Raw genomic sequence first — 15,645 nt, forward strand, 5'->3', positions numbered from 1 at the left:
TTGCGCATGCGCCTTTCTTAGGACTGCATTGGATCTGACCCGATTACCTCATTGCAAGAGAATCGCTTTCAGCCATAACTAAAGCGGGAAGGTGTTTTAGTGAATCTCTCCACCAGTACAGATTAGGGAATGCTGCGGGTTATGTACAAAAAGTGATTCTGGTGCAAAATTCTCAAAGTGGTCTCACCATAGGGGATAATGGAGTGACTCTGCTAAGTGGGCCAGTCATTTGGTTGCTATGGTGATGGAAATCTCTCCTCAGATGAATAATTTCGTAAAATTGCGAGCAGCACCTTTTCTTAATGTATTGGTTTGTCCAGTTTTGTCAGACTCCTTGAATGTATGGAATGTAATTTGGGTTTCGTAAATTGTTGGCGCTATATAAATAAAAGTTAATAATGATAGGAATAATAATTTTTAAGCGCCATTATGTTCCGCATTACTGTATAATTATCGCCTTCGGAGCTAATTTTACTCTTATATGTCAAACGTTGTATTTTGTGAAGGAAATGAAGACAGATTAGGATCTGAAAGGGGAAATGTCCCACCAAATGAAGGTGACTAGGAATGTATGTGTTTAAGAAGCATTACCCTTTTTAAAGATGGTGGTACTGGGATTCCCCAGTAACCCCCCCTCACCCTCCCTTCGCTCCCTATGGGCACGTGCAGCACGTAGCAGGACGAGGGCGACGTGACCTTCAGCTCCGGATCCTCAAATGATGCACAAGGCTGTCGCCAGAAACACTTGGCATCTTCTCCCGCTGCTGCTTTTTACAGCTTTTTTGGAAAGCATTTGGCAATGCCGGGCAAATTACAATTTTTGGGGGGTACAATGATGGCCAATTGTAGGAGTGTGCCCATCGCAACACATTTTTTTTTATTTACAATTGTTTATTCACTAATAAAGCTCTGTAAACAATATATACAAATAATTATACTCAATTTATTATATGAGTTATTGTTTACCATTACAATTACTGTATAAAAAATAAGTTAAAAACATAAATAAGATATAAAACAAATATCTTAGAAAAAAAACCTCTGGAAAATAACGTCAGAAAGTTCAAATATGTTCATTTTCATTGGCAATTCCCGTGGTTTGGTGCTACTGTTCGTGATGAAGGTGGTTGCATGGCATAGCTTTACTGGTACCAGTTGCTATTGTAATGGGGAGTCAGCAAAAAAGAAAACACCACACATTAGAGTGATGAGAGTTGTGGTCTAAGCAGGGCAGCTAGAGGGCCGCACATCGGACAGTCCTGGTTTTCTGTCATCTTGTCCCGCAGTGAAATCTTTGCCCATCCTAAGGGTCCCATCATCAGTTTCGGATAGAATCTATTTGGGATGTCTGTGTTTTGACCGGATTGCTGATAGTATTAGGCGATAGCGACTTAAAGAGCTCTTTCCGGACCCCGTGCACTACAGGCATTTTTTTCTTTCGCTGATATTGTCGTAGGTGGTCACGGAAGTCTCTGTGAAGCATATTCACGTAACCTTGTGGTTCACAAAGAGACTGGGGGAAAAAAAGAAAAGGAGTTTCACGTTAGCATCAGCACAAGATAAATAAGAATGTAAGTAGTGTCATTAATAACCATACCTGGGAGCTTGGGGGGGTACCCAGAGCTCACCCTGTTCTGGCAGAGTGGTCTTGCGTGGTGTGCATGGGGAAGGGCTAGCTGTATGTGGGGTGGGGCTAGCCACACATATAAGCAGTTCTAGCCCCAGAGGGTTTCATGTGGGCATGGGCAAATGCTGTTCCCATGCCCAGGAGACACTGGGTCAATCCCTAAGTATGCCAATAACCATCAGTCCAAACACAGCTAAGATCTGTGTGTGTGCATATATATATATATATTTGTATATATATATATATATATATTTGTATATATATGTTTGTGTCTATGGGCCTATTCACAACTTTTCTTTTTCTACTTCTCCTGGTTGCAGGAGAGCACTGATGACTTTCAGTCTGATGACAATCTGGTCTCTCCAATCATCCCACTGCCTTTTCAGCTATAATAAAAACATTGGCACATGCTGCATCTGGCTACGTGACATATGTTACCCACCCCTATTGTAAGCAGTTCTAGCAAATTAGACAGAAAATCTTTTTTATGTAACTTGCGTTCAAATGACTGCATTAGAAAGGTGGGAACTCTGGGTTTGACTTGGAGTCTCAGGGTGAACAGAGCCAGCCTTAGGTGTTCTGGCGCCCTGTGCGAACTACTCCTCTGGCGCCCCCCCTCTGCCCCTTCAAACTACCCCCCCTGCCCCTTCAAACTACCCCCCCTGTGCCCCTTCAAACTACCCCCCTCTGCCCCTGCAAACTACCCCCCCCTGCCCCTTCAAACTACCCCCCCCTGCACCTTCAAACTACTCCCCTCTGCCCCTTCCTTCAAACTACCCCCCCCCCCCCACTTCTCCTTATCCTAACTTACCTTGAGGAGTCCTGCCGGCATTTCATGTTGAGCGCCGGAATAGTCCGGCGCTCAACATGAGATCCCGGCACCACGACGGAGTCACGGAGAGTAAGGGGTGTCGAGCGGTTGCTGAGAACTTCACGAGCAACCGCTCGGCGCCCCTGCCCAGGACATTTTTTGTTGTTGGATTTTTTAACTTTATTTAACATCCTCCATGTTAAATAAAGTTTAAAAAAAACTTTATTTAACATGGAGGATGTTAAATAAAGTTAAAAAAACCAACAACAAAAAAAACCAACAATGTTTTCATTTAGGTGCAGAGGGAGCGGCAGTGGACCCCGGGGCGGCGGCGGAGGAGGACCCTGCGGCCGAGGAGGACTCCGCGGCGGCGCCCCCTGGAGTGTGGCGCCCTGTGCAGTCGCACAGGTCGCACACCCCAAAGGCCGGCCCTGTGGGTGAAGACCTGGTTCCCTTGGTGTCCAGGTCAGTTTGTTCTCTATCTGGGTAGGGAAGTGGTGTTTCTGCCTACTTTCCTCCCTCTCCTCACGCACTAAAAGCATTTGGGGGGCTAGCCCTGCCCCTAGGAGCAACTAGCCACACCCTTTCATAAAGCCACTCCCCCCAGAAAAGGGAGTACTCCTGGTAGCCCAGGTATGTGCAGTCATGTGACTCCACAGAGACGTTTTGTGTTGTCTCCATTTGGCATTTGTGCATTTGTGTGGCGTGTTGTCTGTAGATGGCATGGCTTGCTGTAAAAGCTTTCTGCTGTCTCTAATTCTCATTTGTGTCATCATGCAGAATAAGGATTTTTTTTTCTCCAATTAATATTTCTATGAAATTCTCCAGTAGGCAGGCCCTATCATGCCTCTAATTAGGATTTTCATGACACTGCTCACCAGAGAGGCTTAGCACAGTTGGCATTAGTGTGGCGTTCTTCTGTATACAGGCTTTGTTGGTTGGTAACCAAGTCTTTTGTTCATTCCCATTTAATAGGAATCTTAATAGGGAGTCCTATCAACAACCCACAGAGAACGGCTTCTACAACAACGGGTCTAATAGCAGTCATATTTTTAATTAAGAAACCCCCCCCCCTGTTTTTTTGGGGGGGTGGGGTTCTACAGGAGGTATGACCTGAATGGATAAGCTGCATAGAAGAAAATTGTCTGGCTTCTCAAATAGTCCTTTACTTGATACATACAGTATATCACTTGTTGATAGGAAGGCCGGCAAAGTCTACAACATAAGTGTATTTCTGTAACAAAACGTGTATTATGATCGCTTTCCATCCATGCGTACCTTAAAATTTTCGTAAAATTCCTTATATCCTCCCTTTAAAATATAAAGCTCAGGATAGTATAATTGCGGATACACGTTCGCATTTCTGTCCAGATTTCGTAATGCTCGACACCTGCAACAAAACAAGTAAAATGGAAAAAGAAATCTGAATATATGGGAGACTTTCAAGTTGTATTATTGTGTTACTTTTTAGGTCAAACTATTTGATTGGTGTGTGAATATTATTATCACTTTATGGCAGCAGTCCAGATATTAAGACAAAGGATGTCTTGGGTGACCTAAATCTAATCCCTACAGAAATCCCATATTGTAATGGGAGTTTGCAGGGGAGCTGTGGTTTCAACTCCTCAAAGTCACGATGGATTATAAAGAGCCATGCCTGGAAAACTGACATGTAGGAGAGCTGCGCGGACCCGTCATAATGCATAGTTCAATCAGTGACGTGCGTCTTAAGAAATCTGACTTAAATATGCTTTGTATAGGGCCATACAAGATATTTACAAGCAGAAGCTCTATGGGTTTCGCCCTTCCTAATATAAAGTGAGGTCATTGAGATGAAAGTGCAACTCCCTCCTTAGTGAATATATTAAACCCCTTTAAACTGTCTACTTTCGAGCTTTTTTTTTTATGAGCATCAGTTCCACTATAAACAGCCAATTATTATTCTCTGAAATATTACAAAAAATAATGGTCATGATTAAACTCAGGAATCACCCAGTATACATGACATCATCTGGGGGTCTTAATTCATTTCAACCCCAACTTTTGTATCTTGAAAATACACATAGCTTAAAGGGACACTCTATGCATATGATAGCAGTGGGGTCCCTTTAAACCATTGTGTGGTCCGTTTTGCAGAATCCCCCCCAAAAGAATTTGCCTACGAAGGAACCTTATAAGATATTCTTCTGTATTTAGAACTATAAAACTAATACAAACAGCAAAGTATATTAGTTGGTACGCACAGCTTGGGTGCTCTCTCGGAAGAAAATTCACAGTGAAAGATTAGGAGGTTCCTGCTTTGGGAAAAAGACGAGTTCTTCATAAAATGGTCCGATATCTGCTGTTCTCTGTACAAATTCTTGGAGCCCTTCAACAAAGAGAGAGTTTGCAAAATTAGTATTAGAGGATGAAATAAATACATTTTGTGGGATGTTTTGAGCCCTTGCAGTCTTGTTCAGAGCTAGATCATGCACTAGGAACCCCAGGAGCCTGCCTAGGGCCCAGTGAGCTCGTAGGGGCCAGCCGGTGCATATTAAAGAGCGTGTGATGGCTGCAGTGTGCCTTTCACTATTTCAACTCACTGTTACATGAATAAACCCTGTAGGTCTCAAAGCATTTTAGGAAACCTGGGTATTTCTGGCTGCGATATATTGAAGAATAAAATATAGACAGCTGAAATTAAACATAGAAACAGAATTTGACGACATCTAGGAATCATTCAGCCCATCTAGTCAGCCCCTGGTCATGTCCCAGAGTCATGATAGCTTTATGCCTATCCATTGCATGTTTAAATTCCTTCCTTGTATTAGCATCTACCTCTTCTGCCGGGAGGCTGTCCCATTTATCCACCACCCTCTCTGTGAAGGTTTTAGATTATGACCTTTTGTTCTAACGTTCCTCCTCCTTTCAAATAAGCTTCACTTCTGTACTTTGTTAAACCCCTTTAAGTATTTTAATGTTTCTATTGCATCTCCTCTCTCTTCTTTCCCTAAGAAATATATATATATATATATTGAGATCCCTTAGTCTTTTTTGATATTTTTATTCCTGAAAACCCCTTACCGTTTTTGTAGCCCTCGTCATATTGCACATGGTATCATGTAACTAATATACCTTTATGTGTCCTCCAGAGAATTCATAAGGATATCGACAGTCCACTACACAGTACTGCTGCGTCACGTCGTTATAGTCCCCTGTGAGCAGCTTTGCTAGCTGGAGATAAAGCAACAGAAGTCAAGTGATGGAAAAAAAGAATTATTAAACGAAAACAGAGAACAACTACATTATCTTCCCTGATGCAACCATTTGACTGGAACACATTATTTCGGTCACTTTTTGGGTATGTTAAGCAACCTGTTCTTTCTGAGAGTCCAACAACAAAATTCCAGTGTGAGAGTTACCATAATAAATACGTTATTGCTTATTTAAAGAGTTATTGATTCATCTACTAATATGAAATTAAAGAAGGATCTGCACAAATTGATAAGTGAAAGTCATTCATGGAATCATGAGCCTAGTGCCAAAGTTCTGACACTAGAAGTTGTCATCAGGATGCCAAAAATCTGTACAGTGCAAGAAATCTCTAGCATACAGATCGTATGAGGACAGAAAAGGTGAGAATTTTTTTTCTAATTTACTACGACTGATATTTGTCCATTTTAATGAATTAACTAATGGCCTTTTCCATAGATAAGAGAGATAGAAGTGTGTAAGGCTCCTAAATTAACATTCTCACTTTTGGGATTGCATCTCTAGTAGACATTAGAGCCGTGTCTTCTCCAGGCATTAACTCACAGTGACTGTAGCTGCATATTTATCAGACTTGTGCACATGGACCAAAAAACAATTCAAATAATTTTAATTTTTTTTCGTGTTTGGTCCATTCAGTTTTCTTGAAACTAAATTCGTTGTCACTCATACACTCATGCACTCTCACACACCTCATTCACTCTCACACACTCACCTCATTCACTCTCACACACTCTTGCTTACTCTCTCTCACACTCTCTCATGCTATCTCGTACTGCGGAGATGTGTAAAAGGATGTGCATGGAAGCAGACTGCAGAGACGGTAGAGAGACATTGAGAGAGCGTGAGGGACAGTAAGAGTGAAAAAAACAATAAAATGCAAACGGAAATTCAAAGCTCTTTGCTTGATTTTTGTTTTTTTGCATTGGGGGTCCTTCCTCGTTTTCAGACATTCGTACAAATTGACAAAATAGTCATTATTTATGTTAATTATAATATAGCAGAACTGGGAAAAACCTCATTAACATTTGTTAGAGGGATTTCTGCCAAAGTGGTTTTCCAATCCTCAATGAAAAAAAACCATTTCTATAAAAGCTAAAGTGTTAGGGTAAAATGTCAGATATTACTTACAGTTGCACAGCTTATATACTTAAGGTCCTGGTGTTTCCCTTGTTCAATTGGTAAACAATATTTCTATAAACAAGGGGAAAAAGGTGAATTTAAGGGATTTAGAACAGTTGTGTGAGATCCTAGTATGCTGGTACCAGCCTTGACTTCACTGTTGTGGGCAAATGGTTGTCCTGTTCCATGATATATATGATATATATATATATTTTTTATATATATATATATATATATTTTTATATATATATATATATATTTTTTTTTTATATATATAGGGTAATATATATATATATATATGTATATATATATATATATATATGGTATGTGCAAGCATAAAGCTTTGATTTTAACCATTCTCCTATAACCCATTAATAATTAGACCTTAATGTTTGAAAAAGGTTTTCGGATGATGATTCTCTGGATATACTAAAGGATCCCCCGGAAGTACAATGCCTTCAAAGGGGCATTAGATAGAGACAGGACTTCTGGAAGGGCAACCCTTCAACCTCACAGCTGTTTTTCACTACAACCCCAGCCTAATCACAATGGAATGGGGAAAAACTAAAATAAAACCGTCTCTATTTAACATATAAAGACAGAGACTTGATTTTTTTTAAGTGCCAGAGAAGCAACTTACTTTAGTAAAATCTCCGATCAGTTCATCATCTTCACTGTCCGCGATGTTACATTTGGGACTGTTGGCGCTCATCTGCAACAAGGAGAAGCGAGAGATTATTTATTTGTCTTGGATATGCAATATTTATTCACGCTCAAAGGAACATTTGTGGCTTATGAGAAATCCAACAAGTAGCTCTCCAGCTGAACAAACTCTCATGATACTCAGCTAGCCATTAGAGCTCTCATTTCCAGATTCTTGATGACAGCAATGAGACTTGTAGTTCCACAATATCTGAAGAACTATTTATTAGAATCTCCTCTACTGTATTATGATGGACTGCAAAGCTTTCAATCTAGTAGGAGCATGAGAGCTAATGGGAGCTACCTGTGGTCAAAGAAACCACTGCAGGTTTGCGCCTGGTAACATCTTAATTAAGCTCTATTATTATCATTATTATTATCTACATATGTTTGTAGAGAAACCATGTACTAAACTAAACACATCTCTCTTCTCATCTCACATCTCACTTTTACCATTTTGGTCATCTTTTTGATGAGTATAAGCATTGACCTTATTTGCGGCTGATCGCTTGACCTGCTTTCTTCTAAAGATATTGGCGCGTACATCGTAATGATCATTATTCAATGCAATTTAATTTCAAAACTAAGCAAACACAGTATTCTCCCAGTGATTATAACAAAGGAAATTGTTACAACCAATGGTTAATTTATACGGATAGATCTTGAGGTGCCCTTGGGACACGTTGGCATTGGTTATGGAGGGGTGATGATAGTCGGTCATCCATAACAAGAAGGGATCTGATACCGTATAGTATTTACTTACAGAAAGCCTGGGCTCTGGGTCAACCCTGTTTCCAGGATGGTCGACTTTAACTTCATTGGTACCAGTATCTCTTTCTGACCACTGGATCTTTGGTCCTGTAACACAATCCGGACTCTGGAACAGTTCTGCAAGCTTCACGCGAGATTTTTTCTTGAAAATAAAAGAGATATGTAAATAGGGGAGGATTATTTGTCCACCAACTGACTGCTTAAGTTATATCCTTTTTTAACATGGTTTCAAAGTAGAACATGAAATAGTGGGCAGGTTGGATAGTGCTGAAAACGTGTTTTAGCCAATGCTGTTTTTGTGAGGTTTTTTTTTAATCCCGACGTATGTATCATATATAATCTAGAACTCAGATGTTCATGGATACAATTCTATCTTCCCGATGATCTGTAGGAGGGTAGCATAATGTATAGATCAACCCCCCCACTTAAATACTGTCTTGTGCAAATCGACAGTTGGACATACTTCTTAGGCATGCAGTACAGAAACTCATCACAGTCTTGAACAATCAAAGATTGTCTACGCAAGGAATAGGCAGATCATGAGCAAACCGTTAACCTGGTGCAGCAAATGGTTAATTACGGCAAAAAGTAAGGGGAAAATGGATGAGAATGAGCTAAGATACCACTACGCCCTGCTTATTTCAATGACAGTCTACGTCAGTGCCGGGACTTTGCTCTCATACACAGAGCTGGGTGATCGCAGAGATATCCAGTGACCCTAACTGCTATTTCCCATGTTATTCTTAACCATATTTAATATGTTTTCATGCTCAGATACTGGATTTCAGCGTTTCCTTTTACCTTAGTTGAGTATGGATGAAGGGCATTTTCACTCTCTCTTTCTTTAGCTCTTCTTGCAGGTTTTTTCTTTAAAAACAAATATAACAAACAGTTACATGCTGGAAAAAACAGCCGAAGAAGATATATATATATAATTTCAGTTCTGTAGGTTACCTGAGATATACCACATATGATGTACGTGGCAGGGCTGGCAGGGTGATCAGATGGGGTGATCTGATTTGCAATCCCAATAATATCTCACAATTTAACCTGTACAAATTACGCACATATTATGACTTTTTTTTTAACCAGAATATGGGCCCTGCAGATAATAATACCAACAGTCACAGATTCATCAGAACAGTCCCTACCACACAGTCCCAGCTGTCTCTGGACTGCTAACAACTGTGAACGTGCAAAAGAGGTGGAACCAGGGACGTGGACAAAATGTGCTCTGTTTTCTTGGCCCGATCTAATAGACATACACCCTGAATCCTTTTAATAGAATGACTTAGTCTTGATCCCTTAGCAGGACATTCTAACTCATGAAAGTCTATGAATGAAATGATATCAGAATTGCCATAAAGCATCAGCTCAGTGTGGTGTTTGAACAGGGAAAGTCACCCAAAATATCACATGACTGACAACAATGATAAATCCTAGATAATTGATATTTATTACTGAAATAAATGAATGAAATAAAATTTGTTTTTGTTTTTTCCGTGTTAACTACATTAATAGACACCACACTGCATTTAATGCTGAAAGTAAAATAATCATTTTTCCATGGACTGTATTTTATCTAACAGATATATCTGCCCCATGTTTGCATCTAAAAGGCATAAAACAGAAACACTTACTGGCTTCCAGTCCCTTGCTTCAAAAGAAGAGTCCCTACAGGGGAGAAATGTGTTTTTGTTAGAATTAGTGAAAAGTAACCCGAAAGAGATACCATATTGTGCAGTACATTACTTTATGTATTACTTTTAGCAGTAATATATTTACTGTTGTTCCACAGAACAACACAATGTAAACCTTATAGAATGTAAATGTGTCTTATTTATTCTTTAGCTTAGACTTGACATACAAATGTATATTATATTTTTTTATAACGCAAGAAAAAAAAACAACACAGAAAATTTAAGAAGCTTCTTTTGCTGCTATGGCAACCAAACATTTCAACCAATCAGTGTCCTTGCCATGTATACCAGATAGAATAAATTGTGTCCTTACAAAATAGTAATTGGTCAAAAATTTGACGTCAACTGATTTCGCGGCAGGATTTTGTTATTTAGAATCAGTGTAATTATGTTTCTAATGCCAGATTTAATTCCAATATTGTCCCAAAACACTTTGTCCCCAGGCAACTTGTCTATGCTGTCTTAGCCCCCAAACAGCTTGCCTGTGCCATCTTAGCCTCCAAACAGCTTGCCTGTGCCATCTTAGCCTCCAAACAGCTTGCCTGTGTTTTGATCGGATAATCTCTACAATATGCGTGGCCCTAACGGCTAGTGTTGGCCATAGCTGGCAGGTTTTAAAAGGGGACGGGACCAGACGCCACTGCGACCATGATTGTTATACCCCTGAGCCTGCAATTTATGCAGTTATTATGTGGCGCATCCGTGTAGGTTGCCATAGTAAATCCATGTGTATAAGCGTGAATAAATCTGGCGATGGATGCTCTTTTCAGTGGCAGCACAATTTTAGGCAATAATCTTTAAGTAAATATGAGTGGAGACACTATGTCTGTGAATATATCTATTTTTAACAGTATATATAATATAAGCTTATATATAAGCAAGTTGGACATTGCTTGGCTTCATAACCAGTTTAAAGAATTAGAAAGTGATTTGCACTCAGCCTATTCACATTACTGCGACAATAAATGACGTTACAGATTAATGTACTGGATGAAAGAAAACATATTTTTTTCCACGTAGGACTCCCTTTAAACATTAAATCTCTGAGCTGCACTTTTCAGCAGTAAATCTGAGTAATTCAACATAAAAAGTACCTTATTCTGGAGATATGAGAATTCAGCTTGGGAGTTTTCTCATTAGGGATACCTGCAATTACACAAATTATAAGGTTTTTCATAAATCCTAATTCTACACTGCACTTAAACCGAAGTGTAAAAAACTTGTCTTGTCTGCCTGTTTTCCCTCATGTAAACACTTAGACCTTAATCAGTCCTTGGTGTCATCATATATTCAGGATAGCCGTATGCCTATCCCTTAAGTGTTTACATTTCCGTACCATTTCTGCTGGGAAGCTGTTCCCCTTACCTACCACCCTTTCATTAAGTTAAAACTCTTTTACATTGTATCTAACCCCCCGACCCGCCGATTTTAGATTATGACTTCTTGTTCTAGCATTTCCCCCTTTAAAATAAACAGATATTAAATGAGAAAGTAAAATCTGTAAATTAATGAATTACTTTACATTTATGTAATAGAAAGTGCTGGTTCACTTCGTAAGTCACCCCGAATATGTTGCTCGTAACAATAATTACTGTTAAATAGACAAATGTTGAAGAAATGTATTAAGCCTTTAACCCTTTAGCAGCAGCAGCGGATATACAGTGCAACCCCGTGACTGCAGACGATCAAAGTTCTTGGGTAAAGTGCCAAAATCTCTTGACGTCTCTAATATTATCCCTGTTTAAACAGATCACAGGAGTATCTGGCTGTGCTGTATTAATGAGAAACCCTGTGTCTGTTGTAATAGTGGTAACGGGCATGCGTCGATTGAACGGGGCTTTGTCCAGACCTGTAAGAGTTGCTGTCTCCATGGTAGTATGAGGCAAATTAGATGATTCCGTGGGGCTTGGACTCTGGGACTCAGGGGACAGCTTCAGCCTTCGTCTTGGAGAGATGCCAGATAACCTGTAACAAAGGGTACCGGATGCTTATTGGGGTAACAGCATGCAAGTTCATTAAACATTCCATAGTAACGATCTACGGTACATGATATACTCACTACAAAGCTTTACAATGAGCGTGTAAAATATTACCATGATGTAACACGTCAGCACGTCATACATTTGTCATCAGTGTTTTTGTCGTGGTGCATTTCAGAGGCAGGCAAGCCATTTAAGCGAGTAGGGTGCATACATCCACCAGAAGAAGACATGTATGTGGAATCAATGTCAGGTTTAGGAAAATAGGGATCTTAAGGCTGTTTTTTGGTCCGCGTGTAAACAGCTGCTACAATGAGTGAACTATTAACTATTTGGAAAATACAAAAAATTAACTATTTACTACAATGCAATAATTTTCATATATTTCAGCTGATACGTCACCTTTGAACAGAAACATGAAACCGAACTCCACGTTTAGGATTTAACATTTGGATGTTCATAAGAAATATTACATTATGTTAAAGTGGGTTCATGGAACACCACACAACTGCGATTCACAAGCATGTTATATATATATATATATATATATATATATATATATATATATATATATATATATATATATAGGGTGGGATGCAAGATACAAAGGCAAGAGGGTGTGCAGTCACAAATTGTGAGCGTACATCGGACAGGACTGAGATTATTGCCTGTCAAATGTATTATGGACCACTTAACAAGGCTTGATATCCCCCCATCCCACGCAGCCTCCCCTACACACACACTGAAAGTATTATTTATATTAGCTTTACCTGTATGTGCCAGTCTGACACCCCATTTTACCAGGCAAACAGATGACGGGTGACAATCCCAAATCCGGAGAGAATGTCAGTTCTTCATCCAAGCTGCTGTCTGAGCTCCCCGGTTCAATTCTACAGCTAAGAAAATCTAAGAGATTCACTTCATCGGGCTTCACGTCGTCTGGAACATGAGACATCGCGATGACAATTCCCTTTCTGCATATATATATATATATATATATATATAAATTAAAAAGTAAACATAGTGTATTTCCAACTATGCCGGGTGCTCGTGTTAAGACGTGCTCTCTAATAAACAAGACTTTGATCTGCTGCTGCCTACTTATTCAAAGCTCCCTCTCTGACAGCCCCTGATCTCTGTCCCTTGGTAATGGTATCTACAACAAGCTGAGCTGGGGACAGATGATTAGTTGTCGGGATCCATGCAAAGCAGCTTCTGATGCCAAGGTTTCCTGTTGATCCTGTTTGGGGGAGGTGTACTCAGCTGAGTAAGCGATAACGGTACACTCAGCTACGTGTGATCACCACCATGTATTCCGTATTGTTCTTTTTCAGGGTATTTGTGTTACGTATAAAAGTATCGCTCTAATAAAAGTCTGGACAAAAGGACCAAGTGATTTTATTTTTATTGGTAAAATATATTTATTGGCTAACTGAAGGGTAATAGATTGCAAGCTTTTGGGACCACCAAGGTCTATCTTTCAGGAATCTTCTACCCGTAGAAAAGAAAGAGTTAGTCTTAAAAGCTTACAATCTATTATACTTTAGTTAATAATAAAGCAATTGTCTTTTACCAAAATTGTTATTTTTCTATCTACAGCTAACACGGTACAACTATATATATTTGTTAAAAGAAAATGTGATGCAGACTTGTTCTTATGTGTAACTCCCATCCAGGCAACTTTTTAAATAATGTTTTTTTGAATAAACTATTTTATTAATAATAAGCAGGGGAACAATAAGACTAAATAGACTTCAAGATTGCAAGCAGATCCCCCCCCCACCTACATCTATAAATCGATAAAAAAAAAAATAATAATAATAACACTTTGCTATTTCTTTCTTAATTGTGCTTTGTTTATGAGGCAACACTGTACACACCATCAGATAAAGTGCTTACATTGAAAAGGAGGTCAAAGAAAGCAAATAAAAAACAAACAGAGGAAGGGATAAGGAGAGAATAGGATGAAAGAAGCGGAGGGGAGGAGAAATGAGTCCGTGAGGTCAGAGGCCTAATGTTTATTCAGATGACATCAACTTTAACAGTAAAATCTTTCCACCTCTACAGCAAATGCTAGTGCACAGAAAACAAGTGAATATTATCATTAATAATTCAATATATTCAGATATATTTTAAACCGTTTTTAGTAAATCCAGCATAGGAAATCTATTTTCTGAGAAGTTTGGCGGTAACATTATGCATATTGCACAGCGCTGAGGAATATGATGGCGCAATATGAATCAATAAATAATAATAACGGATGAAGTTGGGATCAAGGCATTGATATCAATGTATTCTTATTTTTTAAGATATTACTGATCTGGGCCCCTGCTTGAGTGCGGCCCCTTCCCATTCCTTCTCAGCAGAGTGTATGGGTCTATCTGTAACACACAATGCAGGCTGGCTGATCAAGGGTATCAAAGTAATTATTCGATTTTTGAGAGCCAGAGGTCATGTTCTGTCTTCTACTACCATCTAATAAGTGAAGAAGGTGATCGGTGATCCAAAACTGTGGAAGCCACAGTGGAACCGAGTCCCCAATCTTCGTCTTCTGGGGCTGAACTCCCCGAAAGGATGCAGCCCCTTCCTTCCCACCTAGGCAGAAGGCTTTGGGTGGGCTGGATCTTCTAGGATCTCCCTGAGGGAAAAGTCTTTAAAGTAATTACTGGTATGATGGTAAGGTCTTCCATAGGTCAGAAAATCCAAACACACGTTTTGGTTGTAGATGACCCTGCATTGAAAAGAAAAGCCTGTTTTGGTGACTGGGTTCTTCCTATTAGACTTTTGCCCTAGTCCGTCATTATAGTTAAATTGCAGTCTCTTACTACACAAGTGAGGGATAGCGTGAGGTAGAGTATGACTATGAGGCCTACTTGCCGCAGAGGCCCCTCAAATTCTTCTTGCTCTGGGCTCCGCAAGGATACATGGGCTTCCTTAGCTGTCTGTCTAGAGGTGTTTATAGAAAGTAAAACCCAGATAAAACCTGTGAAGGTTTGCCAGGTTCAAGGGAAGGGGCAGCCATAGTCTTATATAGATGTTGTTTTTAAAGGCGTTACACTCGGTCCTCACTATTCACAGCGATTAGGCTTCTTGAAGACCCCCTGATTACGGAAATCATGAATAAGGAACCATTGATCCTTTTGAGAAATAGGGGTTAGGTTCCCGCAGGACACTGTTCACCATACACTTATCCAGTCCATACAGTGTCACTGCTCAATTACATATCCGCACGCAAACACACACACAATTTCAGGACTTAGAAATTGCTGGCTTTGCCACAGGCTGCTGCTGATCTCAGCTTCTATGAGGTGACCGTCTAAACTCAGTATCTGTGAAATAATTATACTGATTGACAAACTATAGGCAGTTTTAGTTAATTCATTTACTTATATAAGTAAAAGCCGTGACGGGGTGCATGCATTAAAATTTTAATTGTGATCAATTAAATGTCACATGTCTAAAATGAGCCAGTCACAAAGCTCTCAGACTAGGTTGCACCATTTAGAAGAAATCTTTGGCTTATTTTTACCATCTTATTGCTCTTGACTAATGGGAACTTTTTGAAGTAGGAAGGGTTGGATATCGGCTTACCATAGAAATAATGGAGAAAATATTTTTTTTCTCCACAGATTACATTGATTTTATTGCAAGAAAGGAAGAATGAATTCCAGGAATTATACAGTC

The 15,645-nt window shown here is 39.5% G+C and overlaps 1 protein-coding gene across 1 annotated transcript; it reads right to left on the minus strand.

Annotated features, from left to right (window-relative positions):
- Nucleotides 1-1,318: 1,318 nt before the first annotated feature.
- LOC149288558 (M-phase inducer phosphatase 1-like) lies at nt 1,319-12,916 on the minus strand. Its single transcript, XM_089491552.1, has 12 exons — nt 12,732-12,916; nt 11,832-11,947; nt 11,077-11,128; nt 9,923-9,956; nt 9,084-9,149; nt 8,275-8,424; nt 7,450-7,521; nt 6,819-6,881; nt 5,553-5,651; nt 4,682-4,806; nt 3,717-3,828; nt 1,319-1,513 (listed from the first exon to the last, which is right to left on the minus strand). Exons 1-12 carry the CDS (start codon nt 12,914-12,916, stop codon nt 1,319-1,321), a joined length of 1,269 nt encoding a protein of 422 aa, XP_089347678.1.
- Between the last annotated feature and the right edge of the window lie 2,729 nt (nt 12,917-15,645).

The sequence above is a fragment of the Sceloporus occidentalis genome, unplaced genomic scaffold (assembly GCF_023333645.1).
Source record: "Sceloporus occidentalis isolate IW3139 unplaced genomic scaffold, rSceOcc1.0.p SCAF_50, whole genome shotgun sequence".
In the NCBI taxonomy this organism is placed as follows: Eukaryota; Metazoa; Chordata; class Lepidosauria; order Squamata; family Phrynosomatidae; genus Sceloporus; species Sceloporus occidentalis.

Coding starts and splice junctions, on each gene's coding strand:
- LOC149288558 (XM_089491552.1), bottom strand. CDS start 12,916: ATGTCTCATGTTCCAGACGACGTGAAGCCCGATGAAGTGAATCTCTTA. Junction 11,948..12,731: donor TGTCAGACTGGCACATACAG/GTAAAGCTAATA, acceptor CCTTTGTTACAG/GTTATCTGGCATCTCTCCAA. Junction 6,882..7,449: donor TGATCGGAGATTTTACTAAA/GTAAGTTGCTTC, acceptor CCTTGTTTATAG/AAATATTGTTTACCAATTGA.